The 24,605-nt window shown below is 44.9% G+C and overlaps 1 protein-coding gene across 1 annotated transcript in view; it reads right to left on the bottom strand.

Annotated features, from left to right (window-relative positions):
- Positions 1-315: 315 nt before the first annotated feature.
- The window catches only part of LOC119656300 (tetratricopeptide repeat protein 28), a 145,230-nt gene continuing 120,940 nt past the window's right edge, over positions 316-24,605 (bottom strand). Inside the window, exons 4-10 of the mRNA XM_038062738.1 lie at positions 6,118-8,557; positions 5,858-6,042; positions 5,301-5,793; positions 5,124-5,243; positions 3,368-5,024; positions 2,573-3,306; positions 316-2,488 (exon numbers count right to left, since the gene is read on the bottom strand). Coding sequence (XP_037918666.1) covers positions 594-2,488; positions 2,573-3,306; positions 3,368-5,024; positions 5,124-5,243; positions 5,301-5,793; positions 5,858-6,042; positions 6,118-8,557 — 7,524 coding nt within the window. The 3' untranslated portion in view covers positions 316-593. The remainder of the gene's footprint in view (positions 2,489-2,572; positions 3,307-3,367; positions 5,025-5,123; positions 5,244-5,300; positions 5,794-5,857; positions 6,043-6,117; positions 8,558-24,605) is intronic.

Below are 24,605 nucleotides of genomic sequence, written 5' to 3'. Positions count from 1 at the left end.
TAGATTCTCTACGTTGTCAGCATACCTGGCTAATGAAGAAGAAGTCGCTTCTTCGAGCATTGTTGTTTGTGGTTGATTGACCTGATTCCTTTCAATCTTGCGGGCGTACCAACTTCCGGTGCTCTGCCCCCCAATTGACTACCTTTTCTTTGAGCTTTTGCAGTTTTTGCGCCAAATACTCTGAAGGTTTTCAAGCGGGGCCATCATTCTCATAGTTTTTGTCGAAGGCCGTAGTGTCCTTCGGGAGAGTCCCTGAAAGAGTCCCTGAAAGAAAAGAAAAAATATAAAGGAAAGAAATAGAAGAGAAAGCGGCTTTTCTATTGAGATTATTTCTGTTTATTTGAATTATGTTTGATCCATATCGGGTATAAAAACATAGAATTAGCATGACTGTGATTATTAAGTAAAATAATATTTACAAGTTCGGTTTACTATGCAAATGGAATACGATGGTCTGAATATAGAATAACTACTAAAAAAATAATTTGGGAATACAACAAGTTCAACATCTATTAGCCGAACGTCGCTAACTATTAAATAGTTCTTATACTACCTAGTCAGGGTCAACCTAACAACGCTATGCACAGCTAAATTCAAGTACCAAATTTACTTCTATTCGTTTGTAATTGATTGCTCGATGTCGATGAATTATTAATATCAGCCTTATAACTTCCGCTACATTGAGAGTCTGCAACAGATCGTCCATCACCTTCGTCACGTCTTGACAGGTCCGAAAAAGGACTATTACTGCGTTTCACGGTCCCAACTAAAGTCCCATCTGGAGCACCAGTTTTCATTTTATGCTGCCTTTCGAGTATATCGGCAGTGGTTAGGTCACTGGCTTTCACAATATTGGACGGAATATTGCTGAGCCAAGGTTTGGAAGAGGATTTCTTGGGGGCGGTGGCCGCTTTACAACGACAAATAATGTCAGCTGGCTCACCGCAAACTGAACATTTCTCGGGTGTTGCTTGAGATTGGGTACTGACTCCTGGTTGGGAGTTAAAATCCATTTCACTCACTGCTTCGACAATGCTCTTTATTGCACATCCAGTTGCTGAGAGTTTGTTTTCCGACTCTTCATAGTTTTTGCTCAGAAGTAACTTGGATAAGGGAGGAGCTAGTCCTAGTCCAAGATTTCTTTCGTGATATACTTCCGAAATTGTGGGGGTCATTTCGCGGTTCATGTGGCGTATAATGGAGTCTTGGATGTTTTTACTGCCCGCTGTTTTGATGACCTCTTTGCTGGCAGTGGAGGAACTCGATGGAAGTTGTTTGGCCTGGCCCAGGTCTTTCTTTGGCTCGATTTCATTATCGGACGGCGAGAAGTAAAGGTTGGAGGAATTGAAAACCAGTGCATTTTCATCCTCTGGCAATGTAAGTGGTTTCCTGCTGAGGGTATTTACCGTATTTGTACTACTTGCTCCGGAAACCTCCGTTCTTACACTTAATCGATCCATGAAACCAATTTGGTCTGATACGCGTTTTGCAGGTTGATGTAAGCCTAGCTTTACCTTAGACTTAATTCTTAGATTAGATAATGTTGGAGGAGCTACATCTAAACCTCTTTCAAATTCTGAATCTGAACTGGTAGACTCCATAGGATTCGTCAGTCCAGTTTTTGATCCTCCAGGCATTGTGAGGTTTCCTAGATTATTGTATACAGGAGCCAATGGGGCTAGTGGTCGTAAACTATCAACTAATGGCAAATTTTGACGTGGCGGTGGGAGGGGTGGCAATGGTTGCGATTGATTGGTTCGTCGTAATACTGTAGCATGACCGGATCCTTCCCAATCGGTTGTGGAACTCGCGGAACTGGAACTATCAGGTCGACGTGACATATTCGGTGGCACGGTTAATTCAGGTATAACACTGTCTCCCAAAAAGTTCATTGATGAACTGGAGTACAGATTCCTTATTCGGGTCTGATGTGCTAATGCAAGAGTAACATTTGGTTCGACAAGGCCTTGTGCAGTTACTGGTGGACTCGGAGTAAAGGCAGCGTCACTTTCACCTCCACCTCCAGGTCGTGATACCCGGACTGGTCCTCTTAAACTGGCATAACCAAGTTTTGGTCCGACGGGTTTGCACAGCGTTTGTGAAGTATATCCATCGGAAAGTTCGCTGTCCGTCGTATTGGCCAAACTGGAATCATGATTGGTTTGATACATATTTGGTGGATTCGGTTGAACTTTTGGTGCTATATCAACATCATTGCGTCCACCATCTGGCTCGCCTCGACTACGAACGTATGAAATGAATGCGCTACCACTGCTTAGGATCGGAGGTCGATGCATCGGCAACGGGGGGCAAGGCATATTCAAATTGAGAGATTTGACAGTGGCAGCCGGTGATATACTTCGTTGAGGTGGGATTCCTTGCACTGGGCTCGAAGAGGTTTGTGGGATTTCAGACCGAACATCTTCGTTGAGTGATTCGGAACTGCTACTTGAATCTAAACCTAGACTTTTGGGGGCTTCTTGAGTGTCTGAAAAGAGATTGAAAGGTAACCAGTTAGACGAATTATAACAAGAAGGGCTCGAGGTGTAAGGATATCCTCCAGTTAACTTACCAAACAATGCAAGTAGCGCTTGTAAAACGAATTGGCAATTCCTTCGATTTGCCTGTTTTCCTGTTCTCAATGTTACTTGATCCTGTCCAACTTCCATTAAGTCGAAGCCAAGTGATGCGAGCAATTCGTGGCAACCAGACACCCTCCACAAGCGAACACTGAGAGGAATCTCAATACTATTTTCAATTTCGGGGCTACCCTTTGGCGGATATTGTGCCAAAACATTCCGTATGACACCAATAATATCATCCGCAATATCTGAATTATTAACAAGCTTCGATAGAGCCTGTAAGGTTGTTGGAGTCAGTGCAAGTAGAGCTTGCAAGCTTGCTGAACATTGGGACAGACGATCTTCAGGATCTGATTGCGGGAAGAAAACACTCGATGGGATTCCATTGGCAGCTGGTTCAAAGCGGAATCCGACTGCCATCAGGAGATCCTTCCAACCCATTACGGAGCCTGCCTTGTTGTCGATGCTTTTCTGAGTTGTATACATAGCGTTCTTTTGACCCCGATGAATTCGTTGCAGGCTCTTTTCAACTAGGTGAAGACACACGCGTAGAGCATCACGACACTTATCTGGTGTCTTCATTAGTTCGCACAGGGCTTGACCCATCAATGCTACTTTATTGGAGAGGCGGACATTACCCCCGATTAGAAGGAAGCCTGCCCAGTTTGCTGGGTGAGCGAAGTGCTTAGTATGCTGAACAGTTTGCATGGCTTCGGCTAGGGCTCTGGGAAAGAGAGAAAGGATGTAAGTTGGATGCTTAACATAGTGAAGGTGAATATACGTACTTTGCAGCCCTCGATCCTTGCAACAATGCTGAGTAGAATGCTCGCAATAAAATTTTAGCAGCGGTTTCAGGCACAGGCCACAGTGAGATGAGAACAGCTCCTGCTCCAGCACACAACCAACTTCCAGCCAAGTTTGCGACTCCAGCACCACTTATCGGTTCAATTGAATGATAGGAGCTTAGAACTACCAGTTTGGCATTTAGTTTCATGTTAAGGACATCGGCAGCACTCAAAATGAAATCAGATAATGGTGGGATTTCTATGTTTCCGGAAGACAGATCGTTCCCTTCTTCCTCGTTGTCAACTTCTCCAGATGCGCTTGGGTAGAACCTCTTCTGTGATTGTGACTCGAGAACATCTCCAGGACTTAGAACCACAGCTCCCAGTTTCCAACTGAGATTTGCTGCGAAGTGGACGCATTCAGCCGTAGGAAGTTCTGACATGACAGCTTCCTTTGTTGCATTGGATGCGATTAGTGCTTTTGCATGGAGCATATCTGCCACCATAGCGGCTTCCTGTAGTGATGCAGGTGACTCTGACCATCCCCATGTCTCGGATAAAGATGATGGTATTCGTGGACCTCCAACTACTAATGCACTGTTCAGGATTTCAGCTTGCTCCCGGCTCTTTATAATTTTGCTCTTCAGTCGCAAGGATTGTAAGGATGGGACTGTTAATATGGAGCATCTTTCTGATAGATATTCTCCATCGTCTTGACCACTGCGTAATACGGCAAACGGTACTAAGTAGAGTTCATTTTCTAAAACAAGGATCAATTCCTTGCGTCCAACTCTGGATGCAGTACCCCCGGATGGAAGTAGATCATCAAATGGTTGTAGAAGGAGATTGTATAAGGTGTGAAGGCACGCTGGACCTTGCCAAGGTATTACGACTTGGTTACGCCGGGATCTTGTAGAACCTTGAAGACTTCCGATTGACCGAGTTGATCCTTGCAGGCTCGCAACCGATCCTCCTACACTTCCCAAACTGAACAGGGAACTCAGCGAATAATTGCTGGAGTTAAGCAGATGGTTCCTGTTGACCATCCTCAAAAATCCGGCCCGTTCGTTGGAGAAATCATCTAGAAGGTTCTCTGACGAAGACCTCCATCCACTTCCGTCTCCTTCATGCAACACGCTGTCTGAGTTCACGCCTAGACTGTCTCGAACCATATTGATATACTGTTCCAACAAACTTGCATTATCCTTGATCGGCCGCTTTGATTTCTCCTGCGTAATCTTGATGTTCATTTCACTGATTTTGACGGTATGAAACCGTACTATCCTTTTTTGAGGCTGCAGGAACCACGCGTACAATTCATCTCCTGCTAAGCTGAAGTATATCACGTTAGTCTTAGCCTTGTTTACGGTATCGAATATTGTTTCACTGCATGTAACCATGGTCTTTCGTGAAATACTGTTCGTATCGGGGCTAGTCCTTGCTTTGCAGCGTTCAGCCGCCACTAGGGCTTCTTCATTGCGTCCCATTGTTACCAGAATTTGTTGGAGAGAGTGGTAACAAGCCGTTTGAAGGTCAAAGAGTGCTGTTCGAGCCTCGGGGGAACGCTGATCAAATCGAACAGATTCTAGTATTTGCGCAGAGGTTTCCATTTGAGTTCGAGCGTTTTCATTGTCGCCAGATGCACGTAAAGCAAGACCTGCGGAAAGTGAAAATCACGAATGAAAAAAGTTGGCCAATTAAGGGAATTCTAGCTCCGTCAAAATTCAACAAAAGAAGACAGAAGATCAAAACGAACCTAGTTGATGTCTTATTTTCGCCTCCTCTTCTGATTTATTGAGAGACTGTGCGATTGCCAGCCCCTGTCTCAGGAAGTTGATTGACTGCGCGGTCTGATTCATTTGATGAAACACTCGTCCTGGAATTATTCCACTAATTACGATTTCACCCAGATTGTCAGAATGGAAAAAGTTACCTAATGCTCCGCAGGCATGTGCCTTAGTCAATCTATCCGCACTGAGAGACAACTGCTTCTCGAAGAACTTGACCGCTTCCAAATAATTCTTCAGCGACTCATGCACCGACCCTAAATTTCCACAAGCTCTTGCTTGTAAGGATAACATTCCAATACTTTCACAAAGTTCCAAGTCCATCTTATGTAGTTTGAGGGCAGATTCTAGGTCACCCATCTGTTGGTAAACGTTTCCCAATGCACTGGTTGCATCTGAAGTTGTAACACGATCCCCAAGTTCATTGGCGATTTCACGTTGATGTTCCAGACAATTGACGGCTTGTTCGTGATTGCCTAGAGCGCTATGAATGCTTCCCAGATCACCGTAGGCAGCTGCTTTTGCTTCAGGACTACCCAACTCATGTGCTACCACTAAACGTTTTTCAAGGCACACAAGTGCTTCTTGTAGATTGCCGAGAGCTCGATGACTGTGACCTAGACCTCGATAGGCTCGTTCCTGTTACAAAAAAGTACGGAGATTAAAATCAGTTTGAAAAGTGGAACCAGCTTCTTCAACCAACCTGATCCCTGTAGCTCTGCAGCGCTGAAGCAAGTTGCAGATGTCTCTCATGACATTTGATACCTTCCTCGAAATCACCCAGAGCGTCGTAGCAATCTCCTAAGTGGCCTAAAGCCCTGGCACGATCATGCTGCGCTGTCGGCGTGGTTACTTGTTCTAAGGTACCCAGCTGCTGTTCCAAATATCCTTTGAAAATAAAAGACGAAAATGTATTTCAGTAACAATTCGTCCTTAAAAGAGAGTATTGACAAAAGGACTCACCAATTGCATCCTCATAATGCCCCATATTCAACTTCGCAATTCCCAAATTTCCAAACGCTTGAGCTTCAATCCCTGAATCCTGAAGATCCTGTGCTCGTTCCAATTGCTCCTGATAGCACTTTACAGCATGTGTATAATTTCCTAGCGCCATATGTACTGCTCCCAAATGACCATGAGCCCGACATTCACCATGAAGATCACCCATTTCCTGCCTCAGTGTAAGCTCCTGCGTATGATACCCAAGAGCTTTGTCAAACTTTTTAATAAGTCTGTGCGCCAGACCAAGAGCTCCGCAAGCAGCGGCCTCCATAGGACGTTCGCGAGCCTGTCTCGCTAACGCCAACTGTCTTTGATACATTTTTGCAGCTTCTTCTATTTCTCCTGTTCGGATCAGTATATCTCCAATGTTGCCTAGAGCTCGAAATTTTCCAGGTAGATGATTTGTCATATGGGCAACGGCTAAGAAATATTTTTGGCACTCCAGGGCTGCTTGACTGTTACCTAGTGCCAAGTGTGCGAGGCCTAGATTGCAGTAAGCGCGTCCCATATTCATTTTGTCTTGTAGATCTTTGGCTAACGCTAAATCCTGGTCATAATACCGAACCGCTTCTCTGTAGTTGCCTATGCAATAATGGGCGTAACCTAAGAAGTGGCATGCCTTCCCTTCCGCGGCAACATCACCGAGTTCTTGAGAGAGCATTAGATATTGCTCGTAGTAGGGAACTGCTTGAGCGAATTCTTGGCGGGAGCTGAGGCAGTTTCCAAGGTTCAACAATGCGCAGGCCTCTCCAGCAGTATCTTTCAGTTCTCTAGCTATACTAAGATGAGCTCGGTAGTGCATCAAAGCCATATCATGTGCCCCTAATGCTTGATAAGCAACAGCGAGGTTTCCATGCGTCGAAGCTTCTGCACTTCGGTCATGGACTTCCTTACTAATCGTTAGTTCTTGTTTATGGTATTTTATAGCAGCTTCGTAGAGTCCTGCAGCAGAATATGCATTCCCAATATTTCCATAGGCTCTTCCCATCCCAGCTCGGTCCTGCAGTTGTCGTGCTATCGTCAAATGAGCTTGATGTAGTTTTAGAGCTGCATCGTGTTCACCAAGAAGTTGGTAGACTATTCCAAGATTCGAACACGCTCTTCCTTCCCCCACTTTATCACGTGCTGCCAAAGCCATTTCCAGTTGTTTTTCGTGCCACCGTTTGGCTTGGGCGAAATCTCCTCCACATCGAGCTGCATGTCCCAAGCCTGCATAAGCCCGAGCTTCAATATTTCTGTCACCCAACTGTTGAGCGATACGAAGCACCTGCTCATGGAACGTTATAGCTTGGGAAAAATTCCTACGATAATGATGGCTGGATCCTAAGTTGCTGTAGGCTCTGGCTTCCTCGACTTGGTTGTTTAGTTTCCGCGCTAATCTTAAGTGTTGAGTATGACAATCGACGGCGGAGTCAAACTCTCCCATTGCTAAGTAGACTGCACCTACGTTGCCAATCTCCCTAGCCTCTTGGAGTCGATCTCCCATTTGTTTGACTAATTGCACGCATTGCTTATGACTGGCAAGGGCGTTAGGGTAGTCTCCTATTGCGGTGTAAACGTGACCTAGTGATGTAAGTGCTGCTGCTGCAGCTTGAGTATCTTTGCACTTCATCGCAAGCACCAGCTGATATCGATGCGCTGTTAGAGCTTCTTTGTAGGATCCCTGACTGAAGTAAGCGCTTCCTAGATTGCCGTGAGCCCGACATTCTCCAGCGGTGTCACCAAGACTTTTAGCGACTGCCAGATCCTGTTGCATGTACCCTATAGCCTTATCTAGTTGGTTTAAAGCCCAGTGGGCTGAACTTAAGGCACTAAATACTGATCCTCGTAGTTTCAGAGAGCATGATCCAATACGTAGGGCGGCTTCCAGGACCGTTACTGCTGAGTGGTACTGCCCTGCTTGCAGCAATTCCTGTCCAATTACAGAGATAACTACAAAAGGAGACTGGTCGAGCTTCATAGTCCGCAGTTGCTGAAAAGTTGGCTCCAATGCTAGTCGCAATGGGCTCTTGATCGAAGCTTCAAATAGTCCTGCCAGAAGCTGCTTATTATTCGGATCTTGGGCCAGACCAGCACTGAACGATGCCAGTGCTTCGCCATATCGTCCGAGACATTGTAATGCGACTCCTTGGCGGAAGTAGGCTTTTGGCCATTGCGGACACAATTCGCGCGCCTTAGTTGCATCTTGTAGAGCCAGAGCAAACTGACCTTGTTTAAGCCTGGCTGCCGATCGGTTGCTATATAAGATGTAGTTTCCAGGATCTAGTGCTAGTGCGTCTGTGTAAAGGCCTACGGCGGTTGCGAAATCGCCACTTTGGCATGCTGCATTCGACTGGCGAACCTTCTCCAAAAATAGGGCACGATTGGCGGCAGGTAGGTCGGGAGTGCCTTCCGGTTCATTCTGTGGATGGAAGAGATGATTGTGGTTAGTTGTGCTACATTCATTCTGGTGGTGGCTTCTAGGGATCTCTCTATAAATTCCTCAGTTTTTGGTTATAAGAAAACAAATCAGTTTAACTATTCAACGACTGGCAATGAAAATGCTGAGAATGTGACTCAATGAGGTAGCAACAGAGAGACCAACGCGTAGATGATATTTTGAGAATCAGACGAGTTGAAGGTAACGGATTGTTATGGGTAGCCTAGTGGGAGGGTTTCGAAAAGGCCTCATTTCTAGCCAACATTATAGCCAAAAATGCGTGGAAGAGATTACTATGCGCTGAGCTGGAAGGGAGCTACTGGGACCTTCATTGAATGGTGATGCTGTAGGATGTCCATAATTTGCCATTATTCAAGGAGAAGTGACTTTCGTTGGCATCGCGGGGTGATCTTCAGAGCGAGGAAACGGTAGTGGATTACCGGCAAATGTAGATTTTCCAGAGGACAGTAACATGCTCTACCTTTCTGCGATGCAGTGAGAAAATGAACTAATAACCGAGAACTTACTGACGCGCCTTAGAGGCGGTCATCATTTTAGCTCATTAAAGACTCTATTACGGGCCCTTTGAAAGGCTCCGAACCCGTGGGGATAACCTTCTTTACACCTTCTCTTATTAGGCCTGGTTGAAGGACAATGAAGGAAGATATCGAAAGGCACTCGGGTCGTTAAATTTTAAGGGCCAAATAGGTATAATCTCGGATAGGTCACAGTGTAGCCGAGTCGTATAGTCTTCTAGAAAGAGGTACTGGCGATATTGGAAGCCTGCCGTTGACTGGGGCAATCAAGCGGAGCATAGTCACTCTGACTGATAGCCAAGCGATTATTAAGGCTTTGTATTTTGTGGCGATATCCTCCGGGTTAGCGGGGCAGTTTGAAAACATGCTGAACACCTTTGGTGACACCCCTAAGGTCACCTTCCTCCGCATTTCCCGGTCATAGGAATATAGAGGGGAATGAACAAATTGATGGATTGTCCAGGCGACGTTCTACTCTTGAAGCCACTGTGTAGGTTTTAAATTATTCTCATTACTTATCAGCCGCTGACTTCAGCTGGTGAAGGCTAACCACCTCTGTCAAGTCGAGGAGGTCCGATCGTGAGGGCTTTTGGATCAGACGCGTGGAAATGCGTACAGGGCTATGCTAGTTTGCAGGGACACTGATCTCTCGAGGAACACGCCGCCTGGCTCGCCATAGTCTACAATTCATATTGCTGAAGTTGCGTTGGGGGTTTTTGCCGATTTACGTGAGTCACAATTGGTAATGCAGTCTCTGATGTGAGTAACCATTTTAGGTCAGCAGAACAGCATAAACCGCCTCAAGGTGTTGACAAACCCCCCTGTGAATTCGAAGATTAATTGTGGATAAGGGCGATTACTTCAGTAATCAGCCACTTCGAAGTTCAAAGCTTTCAAAGGTGTTGCTCCGGTAACCTCTGAAGAACGTCTATATGTGAACCCATTGTACACCTGCAGACCAGAAAATTTGTTAAGATTCTCATTTTTCATATCTCGCCAATTTAAAGTGCTGCCCTGTCCTTTCCAGAGCATCTACCTCAGCTAGTGAATGCATACGGGATGGTGAATCGGGCGTGAAATATTGCGAGTATTTCCTATTTGTTATGCTGAACTAGAATCCCTGGAACCTCAACGGCCATCTGAACAGTCAACCGTGATAGTCTAACTGGTTCATCAGCTTTCTGAGTGAAACTTGGTCAGTCACAACTTTGACTGTCGTTTCTTTGATGTACACTTGAAAATTGTGCGCTACATCGAGCTGCTAGAACTCCTGCTTAGCCACAGTATAGTTTCGCTGAACCTGTGTAAGCAGTGTTCTGCATTAGCTCTCCGCAAAACTGGTACCAACGAGAGACTCTTTTTTGGGACGTTGAAGGCCAAGATAACTTTGTCAGACCAGCTTTTTTGATGTGTCTATTAGTGGTACAGTCAGTGAAGAGAAGCTATACTTCGTTGGTTCCACCCACAAATTCCAAGAAACTGAAGTAACTGCTTGACCGTTTTTAGATGCGGGAAATAGGAGATGGTACGTATCTTGTCAGGGATAATACAAATCCTTTCAATGATGCGCGGGAAGTATCGAATCTCCTTCATGACGATTTTCCTCTTCCACATATTTAGCGTCGGACCACTGCGCTTCATTCAGAGGGTTCCTTCGCTTAAACATGAGTAGAAGGTCTATATGGAAATTTGATACCGAATCCCTTCCTAGGCGCAATGTGGGGTCAAATGGGAACATGGTCACGAACTTATAGAGCGGACGCTCTGAAGCTGTGGAAGCAGTTTTATTGTTAGACTCCACATCCAGAAAAATTTAGTAAAACGCTTTTTTAAGACCTAAACTCGTAGTAAATCTAGTCCCTCGACGAAAGGTAGGAAATTGGTGACTCTATTTACCTTGCGCACACCAAGGCAAAGGCGCGTTTTATTAGGTTTCTCCAGGGAGGTGACCGGCGAAGACTAAGCGTTTTGCGTCCTCTCAATGATTCCCACTGAAAATATCTTATTCTTTCTTGTCTTTCTTCTTCGCAAAGGGAATCTTTTAGATGGCGGGACACGCTCTGATTAAGGGATTTGTGATTCCAATATCAGTGGCAAAATGTGGTGAGATTCGTACTTCCTTGGCCTTACATTTTGAAGGAGTAAACTACCAATGACAGACGGCTTCGAGCCTGCTTGCCAATTTTATTCATAAAGTCCTAAACCAAACAACTAACAATCGCTTCTGTGTCGAGCAGTCCTCCACCCAAAGCTTGTGTTCATCAGCATATACGTAAATGTCATGAGTGGGACTACTGGTGAGCACAGTGAGTATTACAGTTAAGGATTTTGTATTACCCAACAATGTTAAAGACGCGTGCGAAGAATGGGGCGTTTAGGTTTCCATCTTTCGTCTTGTCGATTTGGATACCCCAATTATTCGTCCTTTGGCTGCTTGGTATTGTTTCGATCTTAAGTGCAACGGCCCCAGGACTGAAAATGATGATGGGATCCTTGAAATGATAGGTGGGTGTCAAGTCCGTGTTGTTTAAGGTCAAATCAGAAGGTACCAAACGGCGCAATAGCTGAACCGATAGGTCTACACTCGCGGTGGTGGTGGTAAAGGGAGAGATGAGGATTTGAGCGATTTTCTCTTCTCATCTGAAATTTTTTTTTCCAAGGCAGGTAGTTTTTAGCAATGGAACGTCTGTGACATTGTGGCTTATAGGCGTTTGAAGACCAATCGGGCCGATCGATGCAGAAAGTGTGAGGAAAAGGCCATATTACCAGGGAGTGCCATAGGTGCCATGGTTATTGTGCGAAAGTATGGAGCAGGTCTGACCAAAGGGGCGGGGGGTGTGGAAAGGAAGATTCTCCCTGGGATCGGGGTTTTCTCGGGGTCCCAGAGTTGGAATTCTCAGGCCGTATAATTATCATTTCGGGTCCCGTTTTCCACATAATTTTAACCTCGGGCCTGCATTTTCTCTCTACGGTCCTGGGAGGGAGAGACGAAATAACTGGTATAATGTGGGGAGTTGCAAATGTCTGAAATTTAGGAAGACGGTGATTTTTTTCTTTTTTAGCCTTTGCCGTGTTCAGAACCGAGGTCGGCTATTCTTAATCATTTGTACGATTTTACTCTCTCAAAGGCCTGATGCACGAGGCTTTTCAATTACCATCAGTGAGAGAGTTGAGAGTTTCCCTTCGCCTTCGATGTTCATTGTAATCGTGACAAGAGAATTCTCTTTAACGCAAATTACGTGATCATACCAAGATGCCTCTCTTGCAATTTCCCCATGATCGGTGCAACCCCATATCGATCACGGATATCTTCATTTCGACACTAGCCTAACGCAACATCTTCGCGTCCATTACCGTAAGACCCCGCGCATTGTTTTTTATAGTCGGCCAACACTCAGAACCATAGAGGGCGACAGGTCGGGCGACACTGTGGAAAATTTTAGATTTGAAACGTTCGTTAATACGTCGATCACAAAGAACACCAGTTGTGCATAGCGACTTCAGCCAGGTTCCGCTAATGCATAAAGCAATTTCACAATGGAGTTCAGCATTGGCTGATAGTATTGATCCGAGATATTTAAATGGCTCAATTCTGGGAAGATAATTGCCACTAACAGAGAAAGTGCCTGTTTCTTCTGTATCGGTCGTCAGAAATTCTGCTTTATTCAGATTCAATCTGAGATTGTGTTACATGAGGTGATTTCTGCATTTTTGAACAAGATGCTGTAGAACAGCTTTGCTATATGACCCTAGGTCGCTCAGGATTTACTTGAGCAGAACACCTTCGAATATGGAAAGGAAATTACCTTCATAAGTGAACCTTACAGATATCATCACGGGAGCGTATGGGTCATAGATCCGACCTGTAGAGCGGCATTATGGGAACGCGGTTGTTAAGCTGATTCAGTCAGTTAGTGTCTCTGTGTGGGTGAAAATGAGCAATGTCTACGAGCTGCTATGCTCCACCCAGTTTCACATTGTCTGAATTGGAAGACATGCTAGAGAATTATATTCTAGATACAAGGAGCCGAACTCTATTAGAGGCTTTTGTGCAGTTAGTGATATAAACACCTTTTTCGGAAAGGGGATTTGTGTTAATCATGTACCTGATCTTTGTCAGCCCTACATTGTACCCACAGTGATCATTAACTTATTATTTTCGAACTATGGGGCGGGCCAAATGGCAGGAAAACAGAGAGAGATTGGTCTACAAAAGCGATGTAACCTTCATAGATGTCTGGCGACCCCACTGAAAGAGCTCTCCATCCAACATAATGAATTGCTAAAGCATGTGTTGCGTCCCATCATAGGAGGTGCATATTCCCTAGTAGAAGACTAAACTGCCGGTGAAATAGTGAATTGACCAGCCGTCCGTCAGCTTGCCATCGAGCCAGAAGGATGGCTTAGAGAGTATTAGGTAGGATCATGCAAGTAAAAAAAGAGCGTACATGTAAGGAAGCCCGTAAAACCATCAAGCTCGCTATCTGACGGAGCAAGAGGGCATGTTTATAAGAGCTTAGATCGGAGGCGAACGTAAGGTGGTGTTGGACGTTTACAGAATTGGCATGAAACGACTCAGGGGTCGGTTGTCTTCACAGATCGCATGCCCTATTCTCTTGTTGAAAATCATTCAGAGGTTGTCCCCCAGTAAGGAACGAGTGTTTTTGCAGAGATATCTGAATGTGGCGACAACTCCTGCAGTAACCAGAGATGATTTAATGTAGCAAAATAGGTGATAGTGGTAGTCCAGTAAATATTTCCTAGTGGTGATCCTGGACATGTGACATACCTTCAATTTAGCCAGTTGGGGGCTAATATGGAAGTCCCTTGCAAGGATTGATGTAATTAGCAGAAAGAAGGCTCTGGTATTTCACCAGTTGTTGCTTCCGAGGGTGTCCCACAGGGCTCTGTAATGGGACAACTGCTAAGGAACATCAAGTATGCTGAGTTATATTCATGCGTGCCAATCAATGCTGCTAAGTCCTGGTTAGAGAACACTGGATTGACATTTGCACCGTAGGCTCGTATTCGAATTGGCAATTACATCACTTACACTTACACACCCCATCAAATATTTGGGATTGAATGATGCTGATTGAAATCTTAACAAATATGATGACGAACATATCTAAAGTGATGTCCATATCACAACGCTGATAAAGGGAGATCTGTAAATAGATGGCAGTAGCATTGGGGACGCCGAGAAGACGGTCAGTGGTCGTATATGCAGATTACTATTAAGGAGTAGTTGGAGAAACGGCATGATGATATCGCCTTGGTCTCTACAGCTTTTTCACCCGATTGTCCAAACTACCATGGAGCTTTGGAAGATCCCGAGCACGTATTTTTTCCGAGATTCATGGGCAAGAGGAAGAACTAGCTGAGGTGTTGATATCGGAAACTTTGATGCAGAGAAAGATTGGGATGCGGTCAACACCATGGGATCCATCCACCGTAAACTGTGTAAAACGGAAGAGACCAGTAAGACAAGGCTATTAGTGCCACGTTTAGAAGAAGGGAAACCAAGATGGAGTGAGCTAACTTCGCCCGTGATGTAATACCTTATGGTGGTTCTACCAGGAAGGGATTATCGGGAGAGTTTTAGTTGGAAAATTCCACACACTGACATGACCAGGTGAGGGTCTTTTGCAGATTTCCACCACGTTCAAAGAAGATTTTGGGGAGACTTCGAAAGGATGTAATTCAGTGAATAAGTGAAGGAAGACATGAGGGCATTACTTTTAGAAGTTTTTAGTTCCTCTAAAAGCACAGCAACCTTCAATAAGAGTGTCAATTTAAAATTGATGGCGAAAATTTAAAGAAAAAAGGTTACTTGAGGCAAATGTCGTGTTCATGCATATAATCGTGTGTTCCAGTTTTGTGTAAGGATCTGGCCAGGATCCCGTCATAGATGTTCATTGTTAATTTAAGGTAGGCTTCTGGTGGCATACAAATGGTGATGATATCCCTATAAGCCCAGGCAATCAGCAACTTTTTTGACATGTTAGAAGTTCGTACTGAATGGGTTGCCTATCACTTCAAAGAGCAGGCTTTTTTGAAAGGATGTTCTAAACATCGATATCGATCATAGCGATTGATACGACTGATGCATTGCCAGGGAGTGCAAACACCAAGTGTATGTTGTGCGATCGAAGGGAAGGGCTGCAGCCAGCGGTTTGAATTAAAAAAGGCGTTAATAGCAGCCGAAAAACGTGGTTGATTCAAATAAGCCTCAGCACAGCTCCTGAAGGGTCGAACAGGGTCTATTTCTGGGGACTGCTTACGAGTCGGAGGCACGAATTGCACTACACTATATCAATCTTAGTTGTTCCGCTCCAAGTTCCAAGATTGTACGCCGGGATGCAGGCAAGATACCCATAGATTTTTTCATTAGAAGGCGAAAGATGCAGTGGATAGGTCACACATGTATACTGGAGTTGTATACCGCAAAATATTAAAGGAAGAATGTAGGCTTCTCGAGATGTCCTGAAGGGGCTGAAACACGTACGGTTTAATGCAACCACAGATTTTAGTATATATCCTCAGCAAAATATTACTTGACGGTAGTTGGAGGAAAGGGATTCAGGCTCTGGTTTTAGGCAGCAGAAATTAAGCCTCCAATAGAATCCTTGCTTTCTGGCTCCTAAATAATGAACCTTGAAAAGGTATTTGGAATGTATTTCGTCCAGGGCTTTTGGGAACCCGTTCGTGGGTAAATTTTATAAATATATATATAAAAAAAGCTAATTAAAGGCAAACATTCAATGAGAGTAAACCTTAACTACGAATTTCCTAATCAATTTACGATGCATTATTGGATCCAAAAGCACCAAGTCCTTTAACTGAAATTCCCATTGTCCATTTTGGCCTTACTGACTTCTAGTCGTGTTCGATAATTCTTAGCATTCACTTGTTTGCATGAACTTCGTGGTGTATCGAAACAATAACAAGAATGAGGGCCGCATCCTCCATATGCATTCCAGCAAGAAGACATCCACGCATCGCTTATCTCAAGAATTTAATTATTCGAAATGGTCTAAATGAGAATCCGAGAATCTGGGGATATCCAGTCGCCAATGTATTCATACCAGAAAAGTAACTTCACGTCGGGCTGAGGGTTTTTTGGTTTTCCTCTTGCACATTTTAACGTGAGGATCTGCTATTGGTCTTTAGGATCTTTGTTGTGCTCTAGAATTAAAGTAATTGCGACTCATATAGTGCCAGATTTAATGGCATAACGTGAGAGGCTCGAGATCTGTAACGATCGCTAAGTGGTGGCTAAGAAGATGGCTCACGATAATAAGAGGTTGGCAAGCGATTTCAAATGAAAGCGTAAAGTAGAAATGGTCGACAACTTGAGTGGAAGTTCCATTTTAGGTTTCATGTTTAATTTTCAATTTTATAGTTATGATAGTTTGGATGATGGAATCTAATCGGTATATAATCACAAGGAAATGAGAAGTTGACTTGAAGTTGAATGAATATCATGCTTGCCATTTGCTTCATTGAACTTTTTGTAGACCAGTTTCAAAAACATTCGAAGTTCCTCTGGGAACGCTTCGCTTTAATTCAAAATTCCTCGGTTCATAATGGATATCAGAGTTATTTTATAGTTGGCTCCTTGAAGGATTAAAGAGGATAAGTACATCAGATAACGTCCGTCATGGGTTTTTGAACGCAGTGGAATGTAAGTATCAAATCTGTAACAACGGGTTCTCCCCACCATATGTAATTAGCTTGGGGGTTGGAGGATATGATGACCAGATGATTAACACGAGCTGGCTATTGCTTACAACAACAGCAATATAGCTATCATGGTAGTGGGTAAAACTATACCTCGCACTGCGGAAGGAATATAAGCAGGTCTCAATCGGTCCAAAGCTATTATAGGAATGACAGGTTGACAATATTGTTGAACAAGATAACTTTGGGGAGAGGGGGTTGGGGGGAATTGGAGAGAGAGTTCGTGGGGTTAAAATCGTTAGAAGCCGGTACAGGGATATCATGGAGACAAATATTGGAAGGCGTGGGTCATAATTTGGAGCTTTGTCAGACTCCCTACCGTGCCTTAGATAATTGGTTGAGTGCTGACCATAAATGCTTAGGTGAAAGATCTTATTTGAACAAATGTCACCGAGTATCCTATGACTTAGTAACGGTTAGTTTGTCCAAGAGTCTCCCCATCCAGAGAAAGTCGAATACTTCTTCTAGATTTATGGAACAAGCAATGGTGCAGTTGCTTAGCACAAAAGTGACTTCGTATGTGGTCTTGAAGGGTCGAGGGTAAACTGTCTAAGGGAAATCAACGATTTGTAGTCAGACTATATTTGAAGGATATTATACGTTCAAATGCCTTTTAGAATTTAGTTGCCAGAGAGGTTGGTCACGTGGTTTTAAGGTGAACCGATCTAAATTTTAGAATGAGAAGTAGAAGAGCAGTTTTGCAAGGTCGCTACCTTAAAAGTGGCCACTGTTGTGTGTGGCTGGAATTCCATTATGACGATTTTTTGTTGTAAGCTGACGAAAAGTTTACCCTTTCTGTTGATTCACAAATAATCTGTACGTCGTCAACTGGAAATAGTTTTGGAAACTGAGTGAAAAAGAAAGGAACCTGACTATATTCCTTGAAAAAATGTTTGCACGCCTCCTTGAGGTATATGGAGACCCCCCTCAAGTTGCAAGTGCAGTAATGTAATCCACCGCATGCATTCGCAGTTCCCTCCACCCCACCAAATTTCGTATTAATCGGAAGAAACGTTTCCGAGAAAAGTGCATGTGGCAGACAGACAGACGAACAGACAGACAGACCTGTGAAGAGTTTCCAGATCTCCCATCAGGCGCGTCCCTTCGAGCGGATAAGGGAATGCTCGGCAGATGCATATAAATATTGAATTGTACGCTTTCGAAAGTGTGCGTGCATGGGCATGTTTAGGTACAGGTCGGGTAGGTGGGAAAAACGCCTACCCGTGGATAAAAATGGCTATGGGAAGGTCACCTAGAATAATAAACTAATATGGACGAAGAGAAGGTGTATAAACTTATGGTGCAAGAGCTCGGAACCCTAGTGCCGGCGGCTTTTGGGAGTAGCCGAGCAGGATCCCGGTCGTCGATATCCCTCGACTGCAGTGCCTCGGTGATGACATCTAATGTTACAACCAGTTTAGACAAGGAGGTTTTTAAACCGAGAAAATCGCCCTCTAGAACACCCATAGCAAACGTGCAAAAGGATGTGCCCTAGGGAGACCAGTGGTCTTCAAAAGCCGCAGTGACACCAACCGCATCCGAGAGTAAAGAGTTAGGGGCTAAAGGAAGGAATTCCAGAAAATGTGCGGAAAGAAGAATGGAGGGTTTGGAATCCGACCTGGAAGAGTCATCCTTTATTTTGCTTGGAGCAAAAATTTTTGAGTTGTCGGAATTCATCAAAGATAAATATAACGTGCACCAAACAATCCAGCATAGGGCGAGGGCCATCAGGGTTCTATATAACCAATCGTTGGAAGATGTGAAAGATTCGAAGGAGGGCCCTAAAATTACTCCGTTGACAGTGACGCAGGCAACACCTAACCGTATACTCGTGGATGGGCAGAAGAAAAAAAGGGTTTGGAAAAGGAGCGCGAACATCCAGGAAATCAACAGGTTCCCAAAAAACAAAAAGGCGTATCACCCGCTTTGAAGGAGGGGCCTAAAACCTCGGTAGACGGGAAAATAGTGCCTAAAGCACTAGCGCCATTAAAGAAGCCGATACCTCAAAAGGTACACGACGGTTGGACCAAAAAATCCAAAAAAGTAGAAGGAGAGAATGAAGATCCGTTCCGAGGCGATCATCATTTCAAACACGAGTAGTATGTCCTATGCAGACAGTAGGATCCGGACGAATCAAATGGGAGATTTCATGCTGGAACTGAAAAGAGCAAAGCCGAAGGCTTTCGCAGCCAAGTCAAAAATTTACTTGGAGAAACAGCTGCTGTGCGTGTCAAAAATATGAGATGACTGGAGGAGGTACATAGGCGGCGAGAATTCGACTTCCAACAGAATATAGAAGAAAATCCAAAACCCGTTTCTTTTTACTTTACTGAAATTATTTATTAAAAGGCAAATATGCATATTTTGGTAACTACTTGTCACGCTTAGATTTGGATGAGAAAAGAAATTCAAAATCGTAATCGCCGTAATTAAAACCTCATTTACTCTCTATTCCTGGTCATTAGTTTCGCTGATGGGACGCATATTATAATTTTGTCCACGAAGGCGCCTCCTGATGAATTTGAAGGGCCAGGAGTAACTGAATCCCCGTTGAGAAGTTTATCCTTCGATGTGTTGTAAAATTATACCAGCAGAAGCAGCGCGTAAAATGCTAGACGTCGAGAAGGTTTGCATTGGATGGCTAGTCTGTCACCTTAGAGAGCAAATCTTGTTAAAGAGATGTTTCAAGTATCTCTTGAACGGACATCTGGCGAGAGTATGGACAAATGCGGTTGATCGGTCTGACCGATGCAGACGTTGTGTGTGCAATGTAACAAAAGGAGAGTCTGGGCAGCGGGCATATTGCCGGAAGCGGCAAGTGTCCGGAGTTTAAAAAGGCGCTAAATACAATGAGAAAATGAGGTTACTCCAAATCAAACTCAATCACTGTAGAGTCGCGCAAGACCTGCTCCCGCAAACCACCTACGAATCAGAAGTATAAAAGGCTATAATACGCAAACCCTATAAAACCCCTAACAATAATATGTGGGTAGTCGATTCTACAGGACTCATCCATGGTTAGACGTTATACTTTCGCCAGTAGAAGGCCCAACTGCCGGTGGAATAGTGAATGATCTTCGGTCGGTGTGTCATCGGACCAGAGGACCGGGTCAGCCAGCATTGTTTAGGATTGAGCAGGAGGTGAAGTAGCGAGCTTAGAAGGAAGCTCGAAGAAATCTGAAGCTGGCTATACAGCGAGGCAAGTGCCTCTTGCTTCAAACAGTTCTGGGCAAATGCGGATATAGGCCCATGGGAAAGCGCAGGGTTGATTTTGAGGTCAGTCAATCTCGCAAATTACATGTCCTGATCTCCTACTGAAAAGCGTTCAGGATTTGTTCCCTTAGGAGGGTACAAGCGGTTGCAGCCTACAGACATCTTAGGATATAGCACTATTACCCCCAGTTATGACAAAAGAAGTGCTGGAGATTTGCGGCAGGCGTGGAGACGACAAACCACCAGACCTCGATGGCATACCAAACAAAGCCCTTAACCTGGCCGTTAAGTCGGGGTCAGGCATATTCGTAGAATTGTTTGAAGCATACTTGACGGATGAGATCTTTCCCGAGATATGGAAAAGCCAAGGGTAAATGTTGTTGCCTGAGCCTAGTGAGTCTCCTGGTGAACCATCTTTCTGCAGAGATATGATCAGCTCGCGGCTGTAGAGAGTCTGGGAAGCTTATCAGACCGACAATTTGGTTTTCGTACGGCTAGGTCAACCGTCGACGCTATCAAACTGGTCACTGGATTAGCTCAAATTGCGATGCACGAAAGGGGGGGCATTAGCAAGTATTGTGTTGTGATTACCATTGACGTGTAAAATGCATTCAACTCTCCCAGTTGGAACCTTATAAGGAGATCATTGGTGGCGATTGGTGTACCCAGTTACTTAACTGCTCTAGTCGATAACTGTTTAATAGATAGAAGGCTCTGGTACGATACAGACAATGGAACCAAAAACATTGTTTTCGCGGGTATTCCACAGGGCTCTGTTCTGGGACCGCTATTGTGGAACATCATGTATAATGACGTCCTCAACGTCCCAGTTGCTAGCGAGGCCACAATAGTGAGTTACGCCGATGACATAGCGTTGTTGCGAAAAATCTGACGGATGTGAAATTATATTGATCCAAAGCAATCACTGCTATATAGAAATGGCTGAAAGATACAGGTCTTGCAGTCGCAGAGGATAAAATAGAGGCGGTTCTTATCACGAAGCGGCATAAGGAAACCACTGCCCGTATCAGAATGGGGAAGCATATCATCACTTCAAATCCAGCAATTAAATTCCTTGGGGTGATGATAGATGCGAGGCTGAATTTCAAGCAGCACGCCCAAAACATTTGCACCAATGCGTCCAATGTTAGCATGGCCCTGGCAAAGATGATGCTTAATGTTGGGGGCCCGCGATGGACTCGAAGACTGCTTATAGCTAGAGCTCTATACTGCTTTATGCAGCGCCAATTTGGTCAACTGCATTGCATACCGCACGCAACGCTCGCTGGAAAGACCGCCCTAAGAGTGTGCTGTGGTTATAGAACCTTATCGGAAGAAGCGACTTATGCAGCGACCGGAATGTTGACGATCGACATTTTAGCCGATGAGATGGCACGTTTGTATGATGGACACGATTCTTCCTCTGATCGGCAAATGGAAAACGCCGAAAGGGAGGAATCGTTAAGCAGGAGGCCGTACCTTTGGGAACAGGTGGAAAAGGGTTGACCCACAGATTGATTGCCAGCATCAATGTGTGGACGCAGAGAATGCATGGTGAGATAAACTATGATCTTACGCGGTTTTTCACGGGACATGGAGTGGGAGGTATTGAAATTGGTATTGCATACTTACATCAGGAATTCCGTGTGGAATATGTATCTTTGAAATTTGGTGCGGAAATGGGGGCGAAGAAATGCTGCGATGTGGACTACTTCCGACTACGTAGAAGATCATTCCCCATTCCATAGTCAGGATTGTGCAGGAGTTCTAGTATTTGGTGAAACTGCAGCAATATTTAGAAGCAATTGTCGTTGATATGTGACGTTTTTTTAGAATTTTTAGCTGAATTGCTTCTCTTACGGAGCTTAGCGTAGAAGCAATTAATAACAATTACATACAAGAGATTTAGAGGACAGCTTCACCTGCTCTGTTATGGATCCGTGGCACTCACCGGTCTCAAGCCACAATATAAACGTTGAACTGCTCTAAAAAACTGTATCACTCGACCTCCAGAAAATTTGGGAGGTACCGTTCTTCGAACTTCACCCCGTGTAACTAGTATCTAGAGTCACCTCCGACTATATCGCTATATTAAATTGGTCAGATTCTTCTAGGCTGACTCACAAGGATTTTACACTATCATCTATCAGCTCAAAAGCGCTGGTGTTTTCCGTTTTAAGGTAAACTCTGGGTTCCAGGCGACCCCCAGTTTCAACTAGCCTTGTCTCGGCAAAAAGGGGCTCTGCCGAGATCGACTTACTTTCTCCGATAAAATTGAGGTCATAGCAGCCAATTTTGAAAAAACAAAAAGACAAAAACATAAACCTGCTAAGCAAACACAATTAAACCCCGATCGTGATGATCTAACCCCGAGTGAAGGGGCAACCCTAAGCTCATCGATGGAGAACCTGAGTCTAGACTCAGATTCTCCACTTACTCAGGTGGGAATCAATCCAATTGGGACCCAGTCCTTAACGGACAAGCCGAAGCAGGCCCCTTCTGTCAGCACTCCTGACCTCAGGCTCCAATCGGCGCTATCTGCTGAGGCTAAAGTTTTGCCCATGGGTAAGCACCTGTCCACGGACAGCAAACAGGGTTTGGGCAAACCGCCTTCGAGCAAACCGCCTTCGGGTAAACCGCCTCCGGGTAAACCGCCTCCGGGCAAACTGCCTTCGAGCAAACCACCTTCGGGCAAACCGCCTCCGGGTAATGCACAACCCAAGAGCTGTGTCAAGGTTGATGGGAAAGGAGCGTTTAGGGCACCTGCGGCTAAGATGAACCCGAAGCGGCAGCGGTCCTCGGACGATTTTAACTCCTCGACACAAAAGGCAGCAAAGAGGCCTCAGCAGGCAACGGCTAGGCCTTCATTTACAGCCAAGGCAATCGAAGTTGATGGATGGGTCCTGTATGACGACTCTAAACCATCCGGCTACGATACTGAGCAGTGTGAACAGCTTAGGAGGAAACTCCTCATATCGCGCATGCCTAGCACACGCTTATATTCCAACTAAATGACGTGGTGTAAAGGTGTCGTTCACTTCCAAACCAGGGAAACCCACCTACACAGACACAAAAAGCTTCCGACCGATCAGTCTAACGTCCTTTCTACTAAAAGGACTAGTAGATCGGTTCATTAGGGGTACACACATTCCTAAGTGGTCACTTCACCATAGGCGACACGCCTACTAGAAAGACAAATCCACGGAGACAGCGCTCCATGAATTTACGGCAAAAATTAAAAAGACGATGTTCGAAAAAGAATACGCCTTAGGCGCATTCATGGACATCGAAGGTGCCTTCAATTATGCCTCATTCTCGGCAATTTATGATGCGGCAAGACAACATGGAATCGAATGGCTGCTAATCAGTTGGATCCTTCACATGCTAGAGTGGAGAAGAATCCACATATCGGTCGGCCAGAAGTCCATTGAAGCAGGATGTGTTAGAGGCTGGGCACAGGGAGGGTTCTGTCTCCACTGTTATGGCTCTTGATAATGGATACTCTGCTGTGGCTCCTGGAGGACAAAAAAGTCTTCTCGCAAGCTTTTGCGGACGACCTAGCGGTAATAATTACCGGCAAGTTTGCGGACACAGTATGTGACCGCTTGAATGCAACTCTGCATGAAATCCACAACTGGTGCCTCCGCAACGGACTCACGGTGAACGCTAGGAAGACTGGACTAGTTATGTTCACTAGGAACGTCAGGTGGGGTAGCTTTACGCTACCCACTTTAGCAGAGGCGGAAATCCAGCTGACACGAACAGTCAAGTACTTAGGAGTACATTTTGACTCCAAGTTAACGTGGAAGCACCATATCCAGGAACAATATCAGAAATCCTGCAGATTGCTCTGGTGCTGTAGGAAGGCGATAGGTAAAACCTGGGGACTTTCACCCAAACGCATATACCGGATGTATACATCCTGCTAACGCAGATTCAGAGACTTGGTAGCCTAAGTATCACTGGAGCAATGAGTACTACGCCCACTGCGGCACTTGAAGCTATCTTAAATTTACCCCCCCATTCACTTGGAGGTGGATATAGGCTCGATACCGTTGGGGCGTGGAAAGGGGGCCATTCACACGGTCATGCGTCTATCTGGAAATTCCTTGAAAAACATTCGGTAGCCCTGATGCCGACCGTTCATATCGTTCCCATATTCGTCTTTGAAAAGACATACACTGTCGTAATCACCGAAAGAGAAGAATGGTCGACAAATGGCCATGAGTCTTTCCAGATTACAGACTTAATAATCTTCACCGACAGATCCGTCATGGAGGGTGGATCGGACGCAGGGGTATTCTCGGAGAATCCGATTATAGAACTGGCCCGACCCATCGGAAAAATGACGACCATATTCCAGGCGGAGATATATGCCATTTCATTGACAGCAGAAGAATGTCTGCGATAAAAGTGGAGGGGTCGCACCATTCGAATCTGTTCCGACAGTCGGGTGGCATTATCAGCACTAAATGGCAACGACATATCAAGCCAATTGGTGTGGAGTTGTCATCAGGTGCTTGCTGAAACTTGGCCGA

The sequence above is a fragment of the Hermetia illucens genome, chromosome 4 (assembly GCF_905115235.1).
Source record: "Hermetia illucens chromosome 4, iHerIll2.2.curated.20191125, whole genome shotgun sequence".
NCBI lineage: Eukaryota > Metazoa > Arthropoda > Insecta > Diptera > Stratiomyidae > Hermetia > Hermetia illucens.
This window is presented reverse-complemented; position numbering and strand designations above follow the sequence as displayed.